General features: G+C 35.0%; 5 protein-coding genes across 6 annotated transcripts in view; 1 reads left to right on the forward strand and 4 right to left on the reverse strand.

Moving 5' to 3' along the window:
- Positions 1 to 986: 986 nt before the first annotated feature.
- LOC114531476 (collagen triple helix repeat-containing protein 1-like) lies at positions 987 to 3,020 on the reverse strand. The gene is made up of 3 exons (XM_028553082.1): positions 2,919 to 3,020; positions 2,537 to 2,659; positions 987 to 1,487 (listed from the first exon to the last, which is right to left on the reverse strand). The coding sequence occupies exons 1-3, from the start codon at positions 3,018 to 3,020 to the stop codon at positions 1,128 to 1,130; spliced, it is 585 nt and encodes a 194-aa protein (XP_028408883.1). The 3' UTR covers positions 987 to 1,127.
- A 2,426-nt stretch (positions 3,021 to 5,446) lies between these two features.
- LOC114531477 (collagen triple helix repeat-containing protein 1-like) lies at positions 5,447 to 7,647 on the reverse strand. The gene is made up of 3 exons (XM_028553083.1): positions 7,441 to 7,647; positions 6,484 to 6,606; positions 5,447 to 5,806 (listed from the first exon to the last, which is right to left on the reverse strand). Exons 1-3 carry the CDS (start codon positions 7,498 to 7,500, stop codon positions 5,447 to 5,449), a joined length of 543 nt encoding a protein of 180 aa, XP_028408884.1. The 5' UTR covers positions 7,501 to 7,647.
- Positions 7,648 to 9,478: 1,831 nt separating this feature from the next.
- LOC114531454 (ficolin-2-like) lies at positions 9,479 to 12,857 on the forward strand. Its single transcript, XM_028553065.1, has 4 exons — positions 9,479 to 9,621; positions 10,319 to 10,545; positions 11,539 to 11,908; positions 12,332 to 12,857. The coding sequence occupies exons 1-4, from the start codon at positions 9,489 to 9,491 to the stop codon at positions 12,619 to 12,621; spliced, it is 1,020 nt and encodes a 339-aa protein (XP_028408866.1). The 5' UTR covers positions 9,479 to 9,488; the 3' UTR covers positions 12,622 to 12,857.
- A 3,267-nt stretch (positions 12,858 to 16,124) lies between these two features.
- Positions 16,125 to 21,736, reverse strand: LOC114531448 (fibrillin-1-like). 2 transcript variants are annotated; one of them, XM_028553060.1, is made up of 8 exons: positions 21,652 to 21,736; positions 21,008 to 21,130; positions 19,771 to 20,172; positions 18,339 to 18,461; positions 17,638 to 17,760; positions 16,861 to 17,187; positions 16,576 to 16,698; positions 16,125 to 16,496 (listed from the first exon to the last, which is right to left on the reverse strand). In XM_028553060.1, the coding sequence occupies exons 1-8, from the start codon at positions 21,692 to 21,694 to the stop codon at positions 16,198 to 16,200; spliced, it is 1,563 nt and encodes a 520-aa protein (XP_028408861.1). In that variant the 5' UTR covers positions 21,695 to 21,736; the 3' UTR covers positions 16,125 to 16,197. The 2 variants fall into 2 exon arrangements, with proteins under 2 accessions (XP_028408861.1, XP_028408860.1); XM_028553059.1 differs by having other exon boundaries at positions 16,125 to 16,499.
- A 307-nt stretch (positions 21,737 to 22,043) lies between these two features.
- The window catches only part of LOC114531479 (scavenger receptor cysteine-rich type 1 protein M130-like), a 29,004-nt gene continuing 25,827 nt past the window's right edge, over positions 22,044 to 25,220 (reverse strand). The window contains exons 24-29 of the mRNA XM_028553084.1: positions 25,097 to 25,207; positions 24,517 to 24,834; positions 23,980 to 24,102; positions 22,801 to 22,911; positions 22,182 to 22,304; positions 22,044 to 22,078 (exon numbers count right to left, since the gene is read on the reverse strand). Of these exons, the coding sequence (XP_028408885.1) occupies positions 22,044 to 22,078; positions 22,182 to 22,304; positions 22,801 to 22,911; positions 23,980 to 24,102; positions 24,517 to 24,834; positions 25,097 to 25,207 (821 nt within the window). The remainder of the gene's footprint in view (positions 22,079 to 22,181; positions 22,305 to 22,800; positions 22,912 to 23,979; positions 24,103 to 24,516; positions 24,835 to 25,096; positions 25,208 to 25,220) is intronic.

The raw sequence follows: 25,220 nt of genomic DNA on the forward strand, positions 1-25,220 counted from the left end.
CTATGTACTTAGCGCTGTAAAGTGCGAAACATTCGTGGGTTTCACGTATTGTTTTTATAGTGATTTGAGTGTGGGTGAACCTTAATTGCTTCGACCCTTATGCTGAACAGGAATGAGCAAATGATACGAAATTACAAGCAAGTACAGGATGTTGTCTGTTGTAACATTTTAGAGATGGAGCTTATGTTTGCCTCCAAGGAAATCTTAACTACTTGTCTTTAAAAGTACTTGATGATAAAATTCCAAAATGAGAAGTGGAATAGACTATTAATGTTTTACTTCAATGTATTCTACTTCCCTTTGACAAGTCAATTAAATAAACGTCAAAAGAACAGTGGATTTTATTTGTGGTATGTTTATAATTGTGTCATAATTTGTATGTGTAATTGTTACTAAGACTGTTAAATGACATGGAGGAAAATCCAGTCCCTATAGGACTTTGAAATGATATAGTTGATTCAGCCTGTACAGTACATGATAATTATTATCACGGTAATGTTTTAAGGTCATTGTATGCAATTGTTTACATTTACAAAGAAATTAAATCAGTCAATATGAATGAATATTTAGAATCGGTCAATTCTGAGCACCATTTTAATAAGGAGAAACAGTTTGTATGGTATTTTCAGCAAAAATTTAAATAAAAGTCCTTTATACAGCTTAAAATCCCTGCGCACACGCGATATTTTTCCCATCATAGACAGAAAAAAACCAACACAATGAGAACGTTTTCTTACAACTATATGCACGCGAGAAAAGCTGTAAGATTAATATTCACACTGGCAGAATATATCAGTTGTTGGCATTCGAATCTCGCTGTCGGTAACTTACCTGTATATGATGCACATTTCAGATGGAGACCGGAAGTTATTACTTAAAACATACTGCGCTTAAAATGAATAATGATAAGAAATATTTTTGTGCTATTATTCCGCTTCGAGCATCTTGATGATATACAAAACACTGGTGGGTACGTTTATGGCACCATTGCACCATTTTAAATGCATTTTAATTAGTGAACAGATATGGTTTAGATTTATCTATCTTTCTGGCTTATATAATTATAACATGATACTGCTAAGAGTGACACAAAAGTGCAAACACATAGTTATTTTAGTTCAAACATTTCATTGCAAAGGCGGCACTTCTTCAATGATAATACGACAAACTGCACCCCAGCAAGTGTAGGCATCACCTGCCTGGCTTTCGTAACCATATTTACAACTACCAACAGAGAGACCAACGATGATACGACCTTCCTTAATACCCTCACAAAAACCATCCACAGTAGCAGGGCGATGGTTATTCAGGCCGGAGACTCCAATAGGGTGGATTTGAGTTTCAATTGTAGCCGGTGATTGACATTCTCTGCCATTGAATGTCATGAACCAACGTCGACAAACGTTATTGCCACTTATTACTCTCAAATCTCCCTGGTAGGTAACACGTAGAGCTGTGTCAGAGCGAGTCTTTCTGAAATCACATGTCTGAAAGAGAACAAAAACCGCTTCAAAAATATTCAAAAACGGCATCGGCGAATGTGAAATTCGGAAAAATTTTTTTCTAAGGTCTATTAATCTTCGCAATGCAAGTCGAATGGACGACTTGCGCTTTAGACTAATTTCTTACCTCGAAGAAAAAAAGTACATTTTCTGAAAGAGCTTACTCAAATAAGTAAAACTGCCAAGTTTGACTGCGAATTGTTGTAAAATACGGAAAATATACCCATGCGAAGTTGTTGATTTTTGTATACTTTTGTATTACGACCGAATGTTTGTAACTAAATTAGTTACACATTTCCGCACGTAATACAAAAATATACTAAATTTGCCAACTTCGCATGGCTATATTTTCCCTATTTTACAAAATTTCGCAGCCAAACTTTGTAGTTTTACGAATTTAAGTAAGATCTTTCTAGCTGAGGTGATGTATTTTCCTCTAGTTACTTCGATCAAATGTTAGTCTAAAGCGCAAGTCGTCCATTAATGTGCAAGTGATTTCGACCCAAGAAACTCGAAACCTGGCGCCTTCGCATCTCTCCGATCCGGTATATTCTCAATTACCAGGGGAAATTTGATTATAAGCTATATAAAAACTCGGTGAATACAAATGTAGCCGAAAGTGTAATTTTCGCTAGAAATTTTGTACAATTCGGTAAAATCTGGGCAACTTTTCTAGACTCAAAAGTCTCTGGCGAGAGCAGGTAGCCTCCTGCTCATACAGCCAGGTGACCTCCCTGCCTCGTCCATCTATGTACGTTTATAGTGAAAACACAAATAAAAACGCCCAATAACCATATTTCATTGGACGTAAATTTCCAATCATTGTTTTCTAGGAGCAAATGACTGTAGACGGAATACTATGGAAATTGAGCGCATAATTCGAATTCGAATATATTAAAATGGCAGTCCGTAGAAATTTGTCATTCTTCACAGCAATTTGAAAATTTTGAAATCCTAATAGTCAAGGAATAATAAAATAGTACGATTATCAAAAAACATATATTTTTAGAAAAAATGTCGCTGTTTTCACGAACCATGATTTGTCCCGAATCTCTGTCATCTCTCAGATTAGTGTAAGTGCATTGTCTGATGGTCCGTTTCTCCTCTTTTTGACACGAACTCTCACCACTGGAGCAACTGCATGTACTCGATGCATCCTAAAAGAGAAGAGCATAACAATTATAATTATTTAGTCATTGGCAAAGCCTAGGTTTCATAAGTCATGATTAAGTTTACGATCCGGCATTTTCCAAGATCCGATCCACGGACCATAGTGTATGAAATTAGCTAACAATTGGTGGGAGATGACTACACTTTGATGAGTACAATGCAAGTTCAAAAATTGAAAGTCGCCAATCGGACTTATAGGATCAGATATATGCGTCATTAGAATGGCTTGCCCTTTCATTGAGATACCAGGCCCTGGCGGACGTTATGTAGGATATCAACAGAATACACATTCAGGGAGATTATCGAGTCGGTCAAGTTATCATTTTTGTCGCTGAACTGGACGATCATTGTTATTTCGGCCAATACTATATAAACATACCGTGCACAATGTTAAAGAGAGCAAAATAACACCAAGACACGTTAGATGTGACTTCTGCATTTAATTGCTATATTTTTCAGGTTGAATGAAACTGTGCAATCTTTCTCTTGCTGACTTGTGGCGTGATATGAATAGAATATAGATTGAGTTGAAAATATATTTCTGTTGCGTGATTGCTGAGACGGATGTTATGCCACGTTCTTCAGTCATGCTTTTCGTCAAAATTTAAAGTGCCCGAGTTATTAGTCATGTGTTCGTGTAACTGCATATAATTGTATAATTATAGACAAACAACAGATATTTCCAGGACTTCTGGATAAAAATGCACTTTAAGTGTTTGTGGACTTTCACTGTGTCACTGAGCATTTCAATGAGTAATTCGGTTCGCAATATTTTTGGATTCGAAATACTTGAGACCAACAATAGCATCAAAACACATACACAGTCCGGCTTAAAATATTTCGTTTGTCATTTCTCTATCACTCTAATTAACATAGTTTTTGTAGGTAGCCGCTGCGCATGCGCGCATAACAATTATGTAATTGAAATGTGTCTGCATGGATCCGTGGGTTTGTCCGTCCATCTTTGGACGTACGAAAGATGACGAACATACTTGTTCGCGCGTTCAGCGCTACTTTCGGAAAAGATTGCGAGTTGTCCATTTATAATTCAAGATTTCATTGACTGCAGATTCAGGTTGATGTTTAATGACGTCACGATCAAGTGGGCTTTGCATCTGGTTGAGTGTTTAATGACGTCACGATCAAGTGGTCGTTGTATCTGATAAACGTGCGCGTTATCAAGTGAATTGTACCTGTGTATGCTCAAATATATACTGTCATAATGTTTACTTGCGATTGTTACTAAGACTCTCAAATGACGTGGAGGAGAATTCAGGATCTAGGACTATAGATGATATAATAGTTGATGCTGTCTGTACAGTACATGCTGATTTTAACTAGGGTAACGATTTGATATTTGGTGCAAATGCTGGTAAACAGTTTGTAGCTATTGTATACAAAATATTTCACAAAGAGATTAAAATAAGTCAATATTTTGAATTGGTCATTTTTATACTCAATAAAAGTTATTTATTGTTAACAGATGTCCTGAAGTTTTTGATTAATAGATTAGTTCCACTGATTGTGGGGGCATACATCGAAACAAGACACCTGCATGCCGAATATTTGACAGCTATTGTGCTGTACAGACTGTCACAACTTGCTGTGCAGTCTTAATTTTAATACACTGATATAATGAAGTAATCTTACGAACCAACATTGTTTGCTGGGCTGCCTATGGTCTTAATGGCAAGCTTATATAAGCTTGGGAATCAAAAGACTAATAAAGTTTTACTTCAAGTTTTACTTCTTCCCTTCGACAAGTTAATTAAATAAAAGTAAAAAAAACAGTGAATTTTATTTGTGGTATGTTCGAATGATATACTGTCAATTGTGTCGTAATTTGTATGGGTACTTGTTACTAAGACTGTTAAATGACATGGAGGAAAATCCAGTTCCTAGGACTATAAATGATATAGTTGATTCAGCCTGTACAGTACATGATAATTATTATCAGGGTAATATTTTAATGTCATGGTATGCAATTGTTTACACAGAAATTAAATCAGTCATATTTAGAATCGTTCAATTCTAAGCACAATTTTAATAAGTAGAAGCAGTTTGTATGATATTTTCAGCCAATATTTAAATAAAAGTTCTTTATTGTTTACTGATGCCCGCAAGTTTGTAAATAGATTGGTTCCACTGATCTCACATCAGTGATTGGCTTCAAAGGCTTTCAGACTCAAAGGCAACCGATATCCACGATTTGCGTACCTTTTTTTATATAAACAATAGCCGCTTGATATCGCCATTCAAATTAAAAGTACGTATCTTTATTGGCCTCTGAATTCTTTCATCACACAGCTTAAAATCCATCCGCACACGCGATATTTTTCCCATCATAGACAGAAAAAAAACAACACAATGAGAACGTTTTCTTACAACTATGCACGCGAGAAAAGCTGTAAGATTAATATTCACACTGGTAGAATAGTATCAGTTGTTGGCATTCGAACCTCGCTGTTGGTAACTTACCTGTATATGATGCACATTTCAGATAGAGACCGCAAGTTATTACTTAAAACATACTATGCTCAAAATAAATAATGATAAGAAATATTTTTGTGCTATTATTCCGCTTCGAGCATCTTGATGATATAAAAAAGACTGGTGGGTACGTTTATGGCACCATTGCACCATTTTAAATGCATTTTAATTAGTGAACAGATATGGTTTAGATTTATCTATCTTTCTGGCTTATATAATTATAACATGATACTGTTATAAGTGACACAAAAGTGCAAACACATAGTTATTTCAGTTCAAACATTTCATTGCAATGGCGGCACTTCTTCAATGATAATACGACAAACTGAACCCCAGCAAGTGTAGGCATCACCTGCCTGGCTTTCGTAACCATATTTACAACTACCAACAGAGAGACCAACAATGATACGACCTTGCTTAATACCCTCACAAAAACCATCCACAGTAGCAGGGCGATGGTTATTCAGGCCGGAGACTCCAATAGGGTGGATTTGAGTTTCAATTGTAGCAGGTGATTGACATTCTCTGCCATTGATTGTCAAGAACCAACGTCGACAAACGTTATTGCCACTTATTACTCTCAAATCTCCCTGGTAGGTAACACGCAGAGCTGTGTCAGAGCGAGTCTTTCTGAAATCACATGTCTGAAAGAAAACAAAAACCGCTTTAAAAATTTTCAAAAATGGCATCTGCGAAGGTGAAATTTGGAAAAAAAAAATTTCTAAGGTCTCGTAATATTCGCAATTTTAACACGTGCAAATCCAAATTAATTTTGTAGCTTAACTCATTGCCTCGTTGATATGCAAGTGATGTCGCCCCAGAAGCTCAAAATCTCTCCGATCCGATAAATTCTTGAAGGTAAAATTTGATTATAAGCTATATAAAAACTCGGTGAATACAAATTTAGCCGAAAGTGTAATTTTCGCTCGAAATTTTGTACAATTCGGTAAAATCTGCTCAACTTTTCTAAATTCAAAAGTCTGGCGAGAGAAGGTGACCTCCCTGCCTCGTACACCCATGCATGTACGTTTATAGTGAATGCATACCCGTTAGCGTGAAAACACAAATGAAAACGCCCAATAACCATATCTTATTGGACGCATATAGCCTTAATAAAATTGCCAATCATTGTTTTCTAGGAGCATGCATGCATGAATATTACGGAAATTGAGTACATAATTCGAAATAAATGTATTAAAATGGCAATCCATAGCAATTTGACTTTCTTGACAGCAATTTGAAAATTTCAAAAGGAATAATAAACTAGTACGATTGTCAAAAAACATATATTTTTAGAAGAAATGTCGCTCTTTTTACGAACCATGATTTGTCCCGAATTTCTGTCATCTCTCAGATTAGTGTAAGTGCATTGTCTGATGGTCCGTTTCTCCTCTTTTTGACACGAACTCTCACCACTGGAGCAACTGCATGTGCTCGATGCATCCTAAAAGGGAACAGCATAATAACTATAATTATGTAGTCATTATTGCTTAAGCCTAGGTTTTATAAGTCATGATTCATCCCGAATGCTTTACGATCCATTGTCCAAGATCCCAACCATGGTCCATACTGTATGAAATTAGCTAACAATTGGTGAGGATTACTAGCCTGAAATATTCGTAGCTAAATGTACAAATGAATATTGTTGTAAATTTTGGTCAATTTACTTGATTTCCCGAACAAACAACAAAGCAATTTGACCACCTCTTTATCATACCGGTCGCAATGCCCCTGAATGTTAGACCTATAACACTTTTTAAAGCCACTTTGTTTTGTTATAGCCCCCTCTTTCCCTACTCCGTGGTAACGGCTGAATTGCTCTGTGGGGTAGGAAATGTTTCCTGAGGCAGCTAGTTTAACCTAAACCTAATCGACAGTGGATTCATAAGAAAATATAAACCGGTAACGGTACACGCGAGTTGGACCTAGACGGATCATTGAATTAGACTAAGAGTTGCTTTCCATGCAGTTACGCGTTTTTCATATGCACGTACCCGCACGTAAAAGTCTAAATCCTTATAGATGTTATCTTTGTAGACCCGGATGGTAAATAATAAAAATTTAGAAGCATTTAAAATTTTCCGTGCGTATAAAAAACGCGCAACTGGAAAACAACCGTAACTCGAAATACATCAGCTCCTTCACTTACGATGAGTAAATTAGCCAGATTTATCATGCAAAAATATACGAAACATACGACTTTATATCTTCCTTCCTTAACTTCTTAAGTGTAAAGAGATGCCCTATAGTCACTTCAGCCAATACGATATAAACATACCGTGCACAATGTTAAGGAGAGCAAAATAACACCAAGACACGTTAGATGCGATTTCTCCATTTTGTTTTCTTTATTTTGCAGGTTGAAAACTTTGAGATCTTTCTCTTGCTGACTTACGGCGTGTTATGAATAAAATTTAGTTTTGAATTGAAAATATATTTCTGTTGCGTGATCGTTCGAACGGATGTTACGTTTACGCAAATTCTTTCGTTTTGTTAAAATGGATCTTATGACGCAGAGTTATGACGATTCATTTTGTGTAGGTATTAATTGTAGAGCGATTTTTTTGGTTTTAAAATTGAAATCAATATATCAATTTTTATTCATGTAAAAGGAAAATATTGTTTATACACTATTCACGGTATTTGCATTACGTTAGTTCAATTCAGTAAAATTTTGTGGGGGGTATTATATTCATGGGAAGAGCTGGAGACAAAACAATAGCATCCTCGATGATATAAGAAGTACTGAGACATGTCAACAGTCACAAGCGAGACATTTCCTATAATTATTATCATTTTCCCAACTCTGCGCGATTGTTATTGGAATACTACAGGCTCAGTAATGCGTTATGTCAGGCACACTTTCATGACAATTGTTTCTCCATTTTCAAGTACTGAAAATTGCAACAATTTTGCATGTAGGTATTAATTGTAGAGCAATTTTTTGAATTATAAAATTCAACTCAATATATTAATTTTTATTCATGTAAAAGGAAAATATTGTTTATAAACTATTCACAAACAATAGCATCCTTGATGATATATACTGAAGTACTGAAACATGTCAACTGTCACATTTCCTACGTTATCATTTTCGCAGTAATGCGTTAAGTCAGGCACACTTTCATGGCAATTGGTTCTCCATTTTGAAGTACCCAAAATTGCAACAAAGTGAAATATAGCGGTCATGTTCAAAATTTCCTCAGACAGATTATCAATGGCCTATATTATGCTGAAGACAAGACATCTTGTTTGGTATCTCTGCAGTCGCAACATTATCGTGACACTTCATTTGATGCACTTGAAGTACTCGAACAGCAGTCATGCACAAGCGAAACATATAAATATGCGAAACATGTGAAACAAGCAAAACATGTAAAATATCTACTTCCTATGACCTAGATAAATGTTACAAGATAAATGATAAATGATAAGTTACATGCATGCTGATAAACCGCAGGCTCAGAGTTTTTAGCCGTGTAATCCAATTGCAGATCTTTGACGACCGTGTCTACATTAAACGCTGTGAGACGCCCTGGCAGGGTTTAAAGAGCCTTAAAAATAGATACGCAATGTATTAATGCATTACTATGAAAAAGCATTTACTGTAATTTATTTCTACCTCACAACACTTTCGTGTACTACGGGTTTTCGCCTCATACTGGGGACATTACTTGTTATTATATAGGAGTGCTGTGTATTTTAAATGTGATTGGTTCATTTGCAGTCACATGACTTTAAATAAATGCAATGTTTCCCGCCAGGCAAACAGGTGAAAAATTGTTGTCCGCTTCTTGTCATAACAAAGTAAAGTAGGTTTTTTTTAACTGAAATTGTTGTGTAACATGTATCTATGTTTTTGTTCCTATATAACAAAACACTTCATATACACTACCTCGGGAAATAGTGAGTTTTGTTTTCTCTCGAGTCTCATGCAATGTTTCCCTCGACTTCATCACGGGAAACATTTAGACTCTTGGGAAAACAAAACTCACTATTTCCCTCGGGAGTATAAATTAAGTGTATAATATAGCTGGGGATTTACTTTACCAAATCCTTGCCGCAATAATATTGAAGCAGAATAGTCACTTTATACGTAGAGATAGCGGTCGACACATACGTATGCTTTGAGGACATTTTTCTATATACGCATAAAATAATTATAAAGTAGTATACGTATATATATTTATATATATATATATATGCATTAAAATAACTTATTAATTAGCTTTTAGTCAAGGTATCGAATTATGGCACCTGCAAATTGATAATAGTCTATTTTAATTTTTTTGTTAGTTACTTATTTGCCACGAATTTCGTACGTAGATGAACGATGAATTTTTCTCCTGTATATTTACATTAACGATGAGAACTATATTACCTATGATAATACTCTTCCTGATTTCAAGAGTAAAGGCACAGCGTTATGGCATTTGGAACTATGAAATTATTCTCAGTGGTTAGTATCAAATTAATAGTCAAGTTAATGAAACATTGACGGTATATTCTGTTTATCGTTTCAGTTATATATTGCAAAATATACTTTCAAATTGCTTCATATTCAAATTGTCGATTGAAACCTGAACATAATTCATTTTACCTAAGATTAATGGCAACCTTTTTTAGAGATTTAACTATAATTTTAATTTTTAACTTTATTATTGAAACCTCAAGGCATTTGAAAGGTATTCAATCATTGAAATTTTAACTGTCTCTTTTATGCTAGTTTGCATATAAAGTGCACCTTTACACCGTAAATGCATGATCTATTTGCACATTTTTTACTTTGAAATTGCGAAAGAGAAAAAGAATACGGAACAGAGTAGCGTTTCACAGTGGTAAAGACGTATCTCAAGAAACAGTTTAAGAATTGAATATATAAGTGGTGTTGCGATTTTTGCATCATGGACCGCTTAAACAACAGCAAAAATATTGTCTCTATATAGTCGTGCTTTATGGGTTTGTAATCCCGACCGCATCATTGTCAATTATAATTCATAGTAGTCCCATTGAAGATCGTATGCAGATTAGCAGCTGAAAGCTAGCTTGCATGTTAGAAATATTAATTTATATCCAGCAAAGAACCCGTCTGCAAACACGATCTCCCCGACTCATAATACAAAAGTTTTAAACCACGAAAAAATGTATGCTTCCAGATGGACCTTCGTTACCTCCTGAAGAGATAATTTCAAGTCATCATCTCAAACACGATGTCCAAGTGAACTGCAACATCCTTTGCTACGAGGAAAAAAGTTGTGCTGGCTTTAATTTCAGGACAACAACTAATGATAAAGACGCAATTAACTGTCAACTTACAAACACAACAGACAGAAAAAAGAATATCGGAGTCGGTGACTGGACTATATTTCACCAAGTTATCGAGGTAGATCAATTCTGGCTGGAAAAAAATAGCATTATGAGAACAAATTGAAACATGTTTGTCCACATTTTCGAATATGCCTTTTGTTTTTTTGTCTAACTTCATTTTATTAGGTTAAAAAAAACTTTAAAAAAGTTCGGATGTGAATTTTACATCAACCACCGGTTTAGACATATTTACGACTATTACATCCGCTAATAACAGAATTAAGGACGCAACGAAACAAGGAACAAATTACACGCACTATTACTATTTTGCATGTTATACTACAATTTCTAGCTGTTCTTGTTGTTATTATAGTTTAACGTTCTGACGGATCCTAAGGCGAATAACATAATTACTGGCAATCTGTACAATAACCACACTAGTATCTACACTATAACTTTGCCCGCTGCCGATCGGTAGGGATGGAGACGGTATCCGAGCGAAACGATAGGGGTGAAACTGTGTTTCTTTGAGCTTGGTGTTCTGGACGGCGAAAATGAACTCTACGAACCAGGCTATTTAACGGAACCTCCTCCATCCCGTGATCAACTGTCACACGTGAGTCACTGACGTGAAACCGTGGAATAACGATACGAACATCAAGCACACACACAACACCGAGAAAAAAAAAAAAGGAATACCTGTAGCGATCATTAGCGAATAAACCTCTTACCCCTAACACGAACCGACGAAGAGAAAAAAAAAACTGTAAAGAACTGTGTTGAAACCTGTAAAAGACTAGCGAACGGCGAAGGTTAATAAGACGCTACTCCAGAACGAAACACCAAATCGCTAGTAGCTGTAGGGGAAAAGGGGAGGGGTGGGTCACGCAAGCAACTAACAACTAGATCAGGCGAGCTGGACCTGCATTTATACTCACCGGACGGGGCAAGTATCCGATCGGAACAGCGTCAAAGTCCCGAGACTCTACGATACGTAGACCCGTATAACGTTAACTTCCTTTATTATTTAATAATAAATACATTTAATTGAATATACTAATCTTTATAGAGGTGTAGTGACCCGTCAAACAGAGAAAGGAGAAGCGGTGTTTACAAGATAAATGCAGATGGAAATGGTAGCTTTGAAGTATATTGCGACATGAAAACATCAGGAGGGGGCTGGACGGTGTTTCAACGACGTCTTGATGGCAGTGTCAATTTCTACAGGGAATGGCAAGACTACAAACACGGCTTTGGTGATTTAAATGGGGAATTCTGGCTTGGCTTAGATAAAATCCATAGGCTTACATCAAATTCAGAAAATGAAATCCGCATCGATATGGAGGACACTTCAGGAAACACTAAGTATGCAAATTACGATTTTTTCAAAGTTAAAAGCGAGCTGCAGAGTTATACTTTGAAAATTGGAGCGTATAGTGGTAAGTTTGACAACAAGCAGTTTTAATCGCATTATTATTTCTTTGCCTTCTAAATTGATCTCACGGTTTTTTCTTGTATTTCGTGCTTTCAGTTGGATCGGTAAATTTTGTTTTCAGGTCAAGACACCTTTACTTTGTACAAGTAACAATAATTTAGGCCTGGCTAATTTATTTATATACAAACTTGTGTCGCTCATCAATAATTTAGTATGATGACGGTGTTTCGATAATTGACCATTCTAGCTAGATTTTCCAAATTTATAAATTTTGGAAAGAAATGTACAGGAAAATGCAATTTTCTCTCATGTAAAGATTTTTTGTTAAATCGGGATAAATTCTACTGCATCATAACAGTGATGTGCGATTTTTAATTTTTTTTTAATTGCTGTAATATTGCCATTTGTAATTATTTATATTATTCAGGCACGGCGGGAGACTCTCTCTCGATACATAACAGCATGGCATTTACGACCAGAGATCGCGACAATGATCTATGGCCTGGCAATTGTGCCAGGTCATTCAAAGGTGCATGGTGGTACCAGCATTGTCACAAAGCTAATTTAAATGGTATGTATCTGTATGGTTCACACCAATCGTTTGCTAATGGTATCAATTGGTGGTCATGGAAAGGACATCATTATTCACTAAAAGCAACGTCAATGAAAATCCGACCACTGGGCTGCAAAGTTGACGAGTTGGCGGTGTTTTCGTAAGGCAGCATTCTTAGAACCATCAACAGATTATAAAAGACATATATAATATGAAAAATCAAAGTTACTTACATTATGCGGGGACATTTTAAAAATATTTGCCAAAGAAAACCAACCAAACTACCCACACAGACACGTGTGATACATTATAAGTCTTACCGAGGTCTTTTTGAACAGCCCTAGCTCGAAGAGCGAGGTTTGTACAAAAAGATCGAGGTCCGATATTTCTCGGTGAAAAACGAGCGAGCAAGGTTAATAAGTTTATCATATGGCATGAGGAATGTTTTGCACTTGAAACAAACAAGAAATGCATGAATTCGTATCAATAGCCTGGTTATACACATTTGATAAAAACAAAAACAAAATAATTAATACATTAATATAATAATTGAATTATTTTGTGAACCTAAACCGTTCGGAGATGTGTTATTAATTTCAAAAGCAGTTAAATTTTTTCTTGTGCCTTTTTATTCAGAATTTCTCATTTTTTCATCTTGACATGGATCGCCGGTAACGCCGGTCCACTACGGGAAAGTGCTAGTCCATTACGAGAAAGTAATGGACCGCTAAAAATTCTTCTCGACCTATCGCTGAGCTCCATTTCACCGAAAGTGACGCTTGAATAAAAACATTTAATATAATAATTTTTGTGTTATTATTGTAATTATAATGTATAAAGATGTATAAATCTGAAATTAAAAAAAGGACCGCCCAGAGCAAAGAGGACAATTTTCCCCAGCTCCCAAATTGCTACAAGAATAAAATTAAACCATCAGTGGATAGTGTATGGTCGTCTTTCAGAAAAGATTTGGCTTATTCTTAGTTCAGGTAATGCAATAAAATTATATCCGATATTGTAAAAATCTCACCCACAAAACGCAGGAAATGAAATTTGCTGCATTCTAAACATTGAAATTTTTTTGGGGGGAGGATGCCTTGGACGGCTCAACCCCCCTAATAGTGCTCTATTCCCACAAAATATTATTTCTTAATACTTCTGTCCTGGTCATTTAAATTGGAAATCAACTGACCAGAGGTTGACAGATGACAAACTTCGATAATGTTGAAGCACCCCTGCTTACCATTAAATCATTATGCGATTGTTGAGCACGTGCTCAAGACAATAATCCGTCTTAGTATTTTTATTAGGTTGCCTGGTTTTACTTATAACGTCATTTAATTAAATATAGATGCCGTTCGTTTTAGCATTTCTCTGCATCGAGTTCCCCAGAAGTGCCAATAACTGACATATATTACACATGTTGGTAGTATTTACCGAAGAATTGTGATGAATTATCATATTTATCATAACTACATTTTATCTCCAACTCCAAGCCGTTACTTTATTACTTAGATCACCCATCTTGATTGGTCTTTCATTCCAAATCTAATTTCAATACAGTACAGTGTACACACCGTACGTGTCCCAATTATTCCTTTTAATACCTATATAGTCCTTTGCAAAGAAAGTCAAAGCATATTTTTGCCACCCTATAAAGACACTTCGACAGGTTGGTTCAAGTATTAAATAGATTTAATTAACAGAATAGTTTTAAGAGAATTATAGCAAAAATCATTCCACGATAAACATTCATGATATATAATAGGAAAACAAAGAACCTTTATACTTCATATAAGCATAAGCATGCAAGTACACTCATATGTTGACATAATTTTATACATCATGGACACAGAACTCACCTAAAATCCCGACAATTTTCGCCGCTATCGTACTCATTTCTCATTAAAGGACCATCCCTAGACGTGTGAATCTTTATCGTTACTGTATAAAGTAAAAGTTAGGATTGTATTGACTTATTCAAGCAATATTCAACCAAGATTATTTCGCACAAATATTCGAATTTTCCTCCCGTCATGGTCAAAGCTCGAAAGGCATAATGGAGTATGTAAATAATCAGGCACTTTCGCTCAGGCATTTCCTACCATGCGGGCAGGATTTCAAGGGGCAGATGTTTTTTCGTGTAGATTAAAGCTGCGTTTTACCAAACATTATAATCAACAATAATTTTTGAATAAGGTTAAACATGATACGAAGAAATTTATAATTATTAACCCTAACTGAGGCAAGATAATCCTTGATATCACTTGAAAACACTCTCTCTACAAAAGGCAGGGCGTTTTTTGGAACAGAGATCGTGATGATAATTTACCGATTTACAAAAGTGCCAAAAGATACAAAGGTTACGTTGGTACAAATGCTGTCATGATTTTAATCTGAATGGGCTGTATCTCTGTGGCTCCACAAATCGTTTCTTGATGGCATTAGCCCATGGGTTTGGAAATGCCAAGAAATATTATATAATTGGAACATAGTTTTTTTAAGTAACAGCTTAAAAAATATACCTATACGTATTTCGAAAACAGGTATAATTCATGAAGAGAATTTAGTAAAAATCCGAGGATGATGAAACATAGGTTTATAATGGTACTATTGATCGATAATTCACTGTGACGACAAAAGGTCGTAATAAAACTTTCAGCATAAACATGGTAAATAGCTTTTTACATTAAAAAATGCAGAAAAAACAAGACAAAACGTTTCTTTTTTATTTTAAACAGAATTTATTCTCAGGTTTTCACTTCTTATTTCCCGCCATGTTTAAAACAGTTTATTGCTGGGGGAATCGATTGTTCACCTGCGTCAATGTGATAAAAAGGTGCAACTATACGATTACAAATTCAGTTCTACTAAGAAGTATACTAAGAAGTAACCAAAACAAAACTAATGTACAATACTCTTTCTCAAGTATAACAAATCCTTACTTTTTTAAATCTCATCCGAAAATGACATTTATCAGCGATCGCTTTTTCATAACCTCAATTGCTCTAGCATTCAGTGACATCATTGAGTTCATCCTGAACTAATCGATCACAATTTTCATTATTGGAACTCAAAGATTTGCTAAAAGCTGATCCCTGCTTTTTTTGTCATCATCAATTCCAAGCTGAAAATTGTTTTTAAACAACTGCAAGTTTTCATTGTAGGATGCAATTGACATATTCGCAATTCAACCATATTCTTCTCACAAGTGTTCAAATTTCTGGCTCTTCCTCATAATGGCCTTTCGTCAGGCAATTCCTACCTGCGAAAAGGCTGAATTTCAACCAGTGCTATAATATCTTACTGATCCTAATTATATTTTTTTAGAGTTATAATCTCATGAAACACGTGGGATTTTTGTAAATGAAAGCTTTATTTTACCGACAATTTTTAAATAAACTTAGACATGATAAACATGTAAAGAATTATCAAGCAGTTTATTGTCATGGTACGAAGCTGAAAATTAAAGCATCCTGTCCGCAAAGTGCATAATTATATGCTTGTTTTCACAAACAGTTTCTTTCTCTACCTGATTTCAAGCTCCTAAAACTGCGGATTATTTATTTGACTAAATTTGAAAAGTATAATTTTCTAGAAATTAGAAACTACGATAACAAGCTGAGTTGTACTAAAAAGTAAACTAAAAAAAAAATTAGTAGACTTATTATAGCTAAACATGCATAATGAATTGTAAAATGACTGTTGTCAATAATCACTTTTTCAAAACCTCAAATGCTCTAGCATTCAGTGACTTTATTGAGTTCATCTTGATCTATTAGCTCACATCTTTCATCACTTGCTTTGACAGTTTTGCTAACAGCTGATCCTTGATTCTTATTGTCGTCACCAATTCCAGAATGTGAATCTTCTTTTGAAACCAACTGCAAGTTTTCATTATCATGGAATGTTCTTTGTGATCGTCTACGTCGTCTTCGTATCAATATTACCAGCAGTATTATTCCAAGTAGTAAAATTAGACCAATAATAATGTAAGCAAAGTTCGGAAATCCTGATTTCCGGTGAAGAATTTCTTTTTCTGCTAGTAATAATGATCAATGGAAAAAAGTTCATTAATGTACTTATTATACCTTATGCTAAGAATTGCAAAAACCTACCATTGCAGAACAAACCATTTCTAGTGTAACCAGCCTTACATTGACATATGAAACTTCCCCAAGTGTTAATGCATTTAGCAGTAAAGCCACAGTATTCAGAAGCATCCAAACATTCATCTATATCTGTGTTAAATAATGCAACCAGAGTATTAGAGAAAATGTTCATTTTTGCACCATTGGATGCATAATTTGCACAAAAGAGCAAAAAAACCGAAACTATAAATTTTCGACCGAAACTATAAATCATATTGTAAAGTCAACTCGCTCTTCATATTAATTACACACCGTTTGAAGTACATTCTACTGCAGCATCTTTTTCACAGGTGCGGCCATGAACGCCAAATTCTCGTATTTCGTGAGCACAACTAAACAGATTTTGCTCATACCCAGCACAATCAACGTCGTCTAACCAAATCCGCCTGGGGCGAGAGGGAACGCGTCTCATTTCAAAAGCTCTAACAGCATACAAATAGCCAAGTTGATGACATGCAACATGAGCATCATATATATTCCAATTATAGTCACAAACTGTTCCCCATTCTCCATTATGGAATACTTCCACACGACCAGTTCCGTTTGAACCTAATGGTCCTTTTAACCTGATATCTTTTCCTGTAAAGGAATTTATCAGTCACTGTGTTTTTTTTTGTAATTTTAAGAGGGTTTTAGAGTTTGCAAAGGTTTAAAACGATGGCAAGCTATATGAAATTGTGTAATACGTCCGACTACAAGAGCCTATTAAGGCTACATTCTTAATATGTTGAACACTTCCTCGCTCCCAATAATGATATATCGTGGGCCTGAAGACTTTTCAGGATCCATGCTTCATTTATTCTTCAAATAAAAATTTTGCATGGTGCATGCATGTTGCGAATGTGGTTTGTTGAGAAACCGACGCACAAGAAAGACCCAACCGCACTACGCGGGAATTTTACCCTCAACAAGCAAAGTTCGTAGGAACTTTCTCGAGGCACAAGTAGGAGATGCATTTCCGTCAAAGGGCCCAGTAAAATGTTGAATGACTTTATATGATTCCAATATTAAATCAAGACCTTTCTTTACCTTTACAATCAGTTCCATTTCCAGGTTGTTCATCGTCACAAATACATTCATAAGATCCATCTGTGTTGTTGCAGGTTGAATTAGGAAGGCAGTTGTCGGTAGTTAGGAAACATTCGTCTATATCTACAACGGATGTGTTATCAAATATGTTATTCATTACTCGTGGAAAAAAATATCTGCCGTTTAGCATTTCCATGGTGAATCATGAAACACGAGGTAACAACGGAACTCGTTTGTGGCGGCAAGATGCGTGATTTAAAAAAAACATGTGTTATAACAATAAATGGCGGGTGGTGGTGTCTACAGGTAAGTGCATGTATCTTTCTTAAACAAGTTGCAATCAGTGGATGCTTTTGATGTTGAGGTACTATATTTCCCTTTCCCTAACGGCCATGGTTAGGTTCAATGGCGTAGAAAGCCTGACGATTTTGTCCCACTATGTAAATTTCGAGTTATTATAATTATTCATTTCTTTAGAAATTGATGGTTTTCACTGTCAATGATCACCAGAATATTAGCATAGCGGGACAAATCGTCAGGCTAGCTAGTGGCTACGCTACTGGTTAGGTTTAAATCACACAAACGGTGGATTATAAGATGAGAATGTATCTTTGCCAACTAATTTTGAAAACTTTGTTTGATAATTATTGCTTTATAATTATTGTGTTGTAATAAGAAAAAAACCTTAAAAGACGACTTACCAAAGCAATAAGTGCCACTTCCAGTATAACCTTGATTACACTCGCATGAAAAACCACCAACAGTGTTAATACACCTGGAATTTTTGTCGCAGTTGTCCATTTTCAAAAAACATTCATCGATATCTAGGATAAGAATAATTTAATAGGATAATAGGATAAGGATACATTTTGATAGATACATTTTTGATAGACACATTTTGATAGATACATTTTGATAGATACATTTTGATACAAACATTTTTATGCATACATTTTGATAAATACATTTTGATATAGATACATTTTGATACATATGCCTACATTTTGATACGTACATTTTGATAGATACATTTTGATACGTAAATTTTGATGATTATAGACAGTTTATCTTGTCATGATTGACGTCGATTGCGGTTGTTTTTGTCATAGCACTCATATATAAGCATAAAACAACGACAATTTTTCAAGACAGCTTGTTTCGACGTTACTATAAGCAATCTTTAGTGCGAATGAAATAATTATTTTCATAATCAATTAAGTTAGAAATATGATACACGCAAGGTGATACTCTATGAATAACGTTTTCGGGGCATTTTTAACTGCACTCTTTATTACAAATTAACATCCCTCAAAATCATAATTGCATTGCAAGTTTCAAAAAAGTTGCACAATGTAACAGCGCCTTAAAGTAAGAGCAGGTGTAATTAGTTTTGCAGTTAGGTTTTTGTCGATGTTTGAGTAGATGTGCGAGTTCTATTAACAATTATTACAATATAGATTTGGAGTACATTTCAGATCAAGATCGGTGCTAATTATATAAGTAATAAGTTGTTAATCAGATGCCTGTTTCAGCGTTCCACTCCTGTCAACGCAAATCTTGTGAACAATTCATATTCATTTAGAAGCTCACAAAACGGCGCTTGTGCACTCTTTTTTTTGTCACATAAGTAATCTTTCTTCATTTAACTTTTTTTATTAGATAAATGCTTGACTAATTAAATTTTTTCTATAATTTTTTTTGAATTTGGATTTCCCGGCTATGCATATTCGTCCCGATTCCCGTGCAGTTTCTAAACACAGGATTATGTATCGTCTGACATATTCGTCTAGTTAGTTTGTCCACTTAGTCTTGTGCTTATATTCAAACAATCGGGCCAAAAATAACAAGAGAAATAAACAACCCGGCCGGTCATTTTTTAACTCCGTTTCTTACGCCGGAATAATCATAGGTTACCCGAAAATTTTTTTTTTCATGCCATTAATCCACAACTAGCGTTCTGATCCGTTATAATTTGCATTACATGAAGTAGCGCACGCACACATAATTAAAAAATTTCAATGTAATGCAATTTAATGCAAATTATAACGGATCAAAACGCTAATTATGGATCAATGCTATGAAAAAACACATTTTCGGGTAACCTATGGAGTAATTAGTTTTTGTGACACTCACCTAAACGCAGTGTCACCGTGCTCTTCGGTCTACCACAATTTGACAAAATAGGGAAACTTTCCATGTTAAGTTTGCCATGATATTCCTGAGCACTAAGGCACAAACCCTGATCATCATTCGTTGAAACATCTTTTAAATATTTCCCGGTAGAATTGTAAAACCACCTTGGTCTTGCATTTGGTCCATCACAATCGTGAGTGAGAAAAACAACCCACCATGACCTTAAGATATGAAGACATTTTCCAGTCTTCAATTCCTGCAGAACGTTTCGATTTATGAAACGAAAATGGGCTGGTGTACGAGTCCATGAAAATTGAAGAAGATCGACGTTTTGGTATGTAAAATGGTGCAAATATCCAAAGTCAACTGATTTGACAAGGTATGTATTGTAGCCAGGCTGAGCTAAATTGAAATAAATACCATACGAATTAGTAAGCAAATGATGGCCATTTATGCATAAATTTGCATTATATTTTACAAATTACATCGTAATGGTTACAATGAAAAGTATAGAGAGGTATCTAAGCTAGGGGATCTAATTCACAAGATGTCCTCTCAATGGAAGTCACTAAAACATTTTAATTCATTATGGTTCATAATTGTATTGTAAAACAAGGAGCGTCGACAGACGTGAATTTTAGATAACTGCGAAAGTAGTTTTGCAAAAAAAAAAACAGGATGGACACAGTCCCTTCATCCCGTCCCTGCCAATAATTATATTTCATTATACATGCAATATGCAGTGTTTTATTGGCGAGCCGCAATTTTGAAAAGCAATAATAAGATTTGAGATTATTCACGATATCTCAGTTCTCAACACTGGAACAAATTATATTTTTCCACGCGTTGTTTTGAAAAATCTAGTGATTGCGATATCAGCGGAATATTAACGGAAGTCAATGGCCCTAAATTCTAACATGGCGCCACCCAGAATAGCAATAACTGCAAAATGTAAAGGACGTATATTCATCTTGCACTAACTTTCAACGAAAGTAGGTAAGAATGAATTGCTGCAGGGAGTTAAATATCTATGACGATAATTTTTCAGGATTGCTTGCTGCTGCTTTGACGTGCTTTAGTACTGGACACAAATTGATTACAGTTGAACAATTTTTCCAATGTCGTTGTATTATAGCCAATTGTTAATATTGCCTTTCTGATATCACTCAGCGAAATGCAACTGGGTTCAAAAAATGATTAGAAATAATAATTGATAAAATGAAATTTGCAAAACTACCTTGGCAAGTTGATCCATTTCCAGCATGTTGATCATCGCATGTGCATAGATAAGATCCGTCGGTGTTGGTACAATTTAATCCTTGTAGACAATTGTGAGGAGACAGAGCACATTCATCTATATCTGAAGACATTCAGGACATAATTTTTTCTACCATTTCAGCTACAATTCTGGCTTCTATCATTGTAATCCCATGCATGGAAATATTTTCACATATTTTTCACGTGGTGTAAGTCGTATAAAGGCCGTGTTACACGATGATGATTTGCTTGCAATATGCAATGCGATTCTACTTTTGAGAGAAGTCATTTTGGCAACCAGGAATCTTTTGTGTCGTTATTTGTAATTTCACGGTATCTCAAATAAAGCGATGCTTTATACGAAATAACCTTAACCACCGTTAGTAACGTCAGCATCCTTCCACAACAATCTTAGGCAATTTTTGCTCCTTTTGCTGATTTCTAGGTACAGCATTCTCTTTAAAATAACTATTTTATTAAGCTTTCATTTTGACAAATACAACTGGGCGCCATTTTACGAAATCCGATTAGGCACGTGTTTATCGTCTAACAATGCGTCGTTAGGGCATGGCCAGAATTTGCATTAGTTAATTACTTTACTAAAAATGATTATACATGATATACCTTCACACACTGTTCCATTTCCAGTGTATCCCACATCACACATGCACGAAAAAGATCCAATCGTGTTAACGCAAGAGGCTTTCGTATCACAGTTGTTAAGTGCACACTGTGATATCTAGGATTGAATTACATAAACTTAGACTCTTGACTTTCTTTATATATGGCTATAGATAAATAGTAGAAACAAACAGGTTTTATCTGATTCGCAAAATTATTGTTACACCATCACACGGAAAATTGAATCGATCATGTATTTTCACGTTGTGGTGTGATATCTTCTGCATGTCAAATCAGCAGGTGATGGAAAAGAAATATTTGGTTACAAGTATACAAAAGCTCCATTTTTTTTCCTATTTGGGCTTTGTAGAATAACAACAAGTTGAGAACAAAATTTAAAGCTGTTGCCCAACCATGAAGAAGGTTTTCCCTGGACGAAAACGACAACACGATAACGAAAGCTATTAATTTGACAAGTAGAGGTACGTTTTGACTTACGAAAAGTAGAAGAGAATTAGCGATTAGGAACTTACCAGTACAATTTCCATTTTCTCTTGTATAACCTTGAATACATAAACATAAATATCCTCCAAATGTTTTTTTACATTGTGAATTACTGCCACACGTGTGCCCTCTTAGGGCACATTCATCAACATCTAAATGGTTAAACAGAAAGTGGTCAAAACATACAGACAATCCGAGAAAAATTCAGACGTATAAGGTACCGCAACTTAAAATTTTCCCGAATACTTCATATAATTATCTTTTTTCATGAACTTGACAATACTCTTCATGCATAATGCCAACGAGCATTTGGTGAAAATTTCATTAAAAATGGACTTATATTAAGTGGCAATTCTCCACGGAATGCCATTAAATGTGTCCTGTAAGCTTAAAATTGAAAATTTGATGAAAATGTTCAATTTTAAATGGAAGTGCATGTTATATGAAATTATGTAACTCATATACATGTAATAAATAATTCATGGCAAAAAATGGCAATTATGCAGTAACTATAAAAACAATATATTTACACCACACTAGCGATTCTGTGCTACTATTTCATCATATACGCATGGCAAGTAAGCTCAACCCATACACGACCTGAGTTAAGAGAAGATATAATATTTCAGTATCCTTGTGGGTTCATACCTTGGCAAAGAGTCCCAGTGTATCCAGCATTGCATATGCATTGAAAAGATCCAATAGAATTAATACATCGACCGTTGAAACCACAGGAAATGGATCGACATTCATCGATATCTACGAATGAAATTAATGACGTGTTGATTTACGAATAAGACGCCAGCCCTTTTTTATTGAATGACAGGAGTGTTAGAAGTTACCTTAAGTTTAGGCCTGCAAGAGGGGAGTCATTGAAAAGTTCGCATTTATTTCACTGAAAATATTTCACGGTAAAAACTACACAGCATGAACAGACTTAACAGGTATACATAGATTTACAGGTCCACATGCAGAGGATGATACATTTGGATTAGTTTTAATGCGAAAAAGACGCATGCATGATAATGGCGACTTGCGCTTTAGACTAATTTTTGATGGAAGTAACTAGAAGAAAATAAATCATCACAGCTAGAAAGATCTTACTTAAATTAGTGCAAATGCAAAGTTTGGCTGCGAAATGTTGTAAAATAGGGAAAATATAGCCACGCGAAGTTGGCAAATTTTGTATACTTTTGTATTACGACCGGAAGTGTGTAACTAATTTAGTTACACATTTCCGCACGTAATACAAAAGTATACAAAAATCGACAACTTCGCATGGCTATATTTTCCGTATTTTACAAAATTTCGCAGCCAAACTTTGCATTTACACTAATTTAAGTAAGATCTTTCAGAAAATGTCCTTTTTATCGCCGAGGTAAAAAATTAGTCGAAAGCGCAAGTCGTCCATTCTCTTTGATAATGCATGTAGATTTCAACAATGCTAATAATTATTAATGAGCCAGAAACATGATGGCAGAATCGAATTTTTATTAGTTTACACTTTTCTTCGTAATATTTTCATTCTTTGATGGTAAAAAAATCAATTAACTACTTATGTCCCTCCATCGCTAACAATTTTTTTGGGTAAGGGTAAGAAAGGGTAAGAAATAAGAGTAAAAGAAATGTCCATAATTATGTCCACATACGAGCACAAGAACAAAAATAGGAATTTTAACAAAAATATTTTTTTCCATGGAACTGCTTAGTGAAGTTTAGGACGATTTCAAACTTCAGATTTTATTTGGGCATGAAATGATATCGCTTTGTTTACTAGTTTCAAAATGGTACATGTCAAAGATGATATGTTACAGGTACATTACTCACCATGGCACCTGTTTCCGGCAAAGCCTAGGCCTGGGTTACATGAGCATGTAAACCCAGCATCAGTGTTTTTACAATGAGCATTTTTGGGACAATCAACCATTCCCGATGAGCAGTAATCAAAGCCTGTAAAAAACACAGAACCGTAAAATGTTCAGTAATTTAATCTAACCAATTTGCTGGAAGTCACTATAATTATTTAAACTTTTACAGCTTTATATATTTATTATTCAACAAATTTGTTTTTCAAGAAGTCTGTAATCATAATCTATGATTCGACTTATGTGAAATATTTTTTGAATATTAAAAAGTATATCACGAAATATTTTATGCTCGACCATGCAATACCATTATGTACAGCAAAACCCATAGTAAAGTAAAAAAACAAATTCCGAAGGAACAGGACATCTTGAGAGTCAAAATATGAATCAAGACACAGGTAGGAACTGTATCTGCATGTGACGTTTTCTTGCTTGATTCATATTAATTTAGACTCTCAAGATGTCCTGTTTATTCGCAATTGTCCGGTGTTAATTTTACCTTTTACTAAACAAGCAACTCCAGCATCTCCCCTGTAGCCGCAGTCATGTTTCCCCCAGCCCCGATGCGAACAACTGAATACACTGTCCTCATTTCCAGCACAATTAACATCACCCAACCATATCTTTCTACGACTAAAAACATCGTTACTGCGAATATCTGCAATAGCATCGATGTAACCAAGTTGACGACATGCAACACGAGCATCATTTATATCCCAACGGTCACTACATACTCTTCCCCAATCTCCATTATGGAATACATCCACACGACCAGCACCACTTGAACTAAATGGTCCTTTCAACCTGATACCTTTCCCTAAAGTTTTATGGCAAAGAAAAGACGCCAGGATATAATTCAGTTTATTTTTTTAATCAAAGTTTGTTTAAAGAATATTAAATTTGGAAATATAGACAGGACAAGATTGATACAGGTCATTATAATAAAAATATTAATCTTGAAAAAAATTAATTTACATTTAGCACTTAAACTGAAATAAAAAAAATGTTCATACAGAAAGTATTAAACTTGAAGTTTGCAATATTATTTTAGTTGTAATTCACGTTAATCTATGGTGTACCTGGTAGACAAATCCCATTTTCATTGAAACAGCATTCATAAGATCCAACAGTGTTTTTACAGTTTGAAGGATAAGGACAGGTGTATATATTTAGAGAACATTCATCGACATCTGAATTGAAGAA

This window comes from Dendronephthya gigantea, unplaced genomic scaffold, assembly GCF_004324835.1.
Source record: "Dendronephthya gigantea isolate DGI-Jeju-01 unplaced genomic scaffold, DenGig_1.0 000072F, whole genome shotgun sequence".
Classification (NCBI taxonomy): domain Eukaryota; kingdom Metazoa; phylum Cnidaria; class Anthozoa; order Malacalcyonacea; family Nephtheidae; genus Dendronephthya; species Dendronephthya gigantea.

Excerpts from the sequence above, each read along its gene's own strand:
- LOC114531476 (XM_028553082.1), bottom strand. The coding sequence starts at position 3,020 with ATGATCGTCCAGTTCAGCGACAAAAATGATAACTTGACCGACTCGATA. Across the intron at positions 2,660-2,918 it reads ATAACGTCCGCCAGGGCCTG|GATGCATCGAGTACATGCAG; the intron begins GTATCTCAATGA and ends CTTCTCTTTTAG. Across the intron at positions 1,488-2,536 it reads GAGATTCGGGACAAATCATG|ACATGTGATTTCAGAAAGAC; the intron begins GTTCGTGAAAAC and ends GTTCTCTTTCAG.
- LOC114531477 (XM_028553083.1), bottom strand. The coding sequence starts at position 7,500 with ATGGAGAAATCGCATCTAACGTGTCTTGGTGTTATTTTGCTCTCCTTA. Across the intron at positions 6,607-7,440 it reads TCTCCTTAACATTGTGCACG|GATGCATCGAGCACATGCAG; the intron begins GTATGTTTATAT and ends GTTCCCTTTTAG. Across the intron at positions 5,807-6,483 it reads GAAATTCGGGACAAATCATG|ACATGTGATTTCAGAAAGAC; the intron begins GTTCGTAAAAAG and ends GTTTTCTTTCAG.
- LOC114531454 (XM_028553065.1), top strand. The coding sequence starts at position 9,489 with ATGAACGATGAATTTTTCTCCTGTATATTTACATTAACGATGAGAACT. Across the intron at positions 9,622-10,318 it reads CTATGAAATTATTCTCAGTG|ATGGACCTTCGTTACCTCCT; the intron begins GTTAGTATCAAA and ends GTATGCTTCCAG. Across the intron at positions 10,546-11,538 it reads TATTTCACCAAGTTATCGAG|AGGTGTAGTGACCCGTCAAA; the intron begins GTAGATCAATTC and ends TAATCTTTATAG.
- LOC114531448 (XM_028553059.1), bottom strand. The coding sequence starts at position 21,694 with ATGTGTGATGTGGGATACACTGGAAATGGAACAGTGTGTGAAG. Across the intron at positions 21,131-21,651 it reads AAATGGAACAGTGTGTGAAG|ATATAGATGAATGTGCTCTG; the intron begins GTATATCATGTA and ends GAATGTCTTCAG. Across the intron at positions 20,173-21,007 it reads AAATGGATCAACTTGCCAAG|CTCAGCCTGGCTACAATACA; the intron begins GTAGTTTTGCAA and ends ATTTCAATTTAG.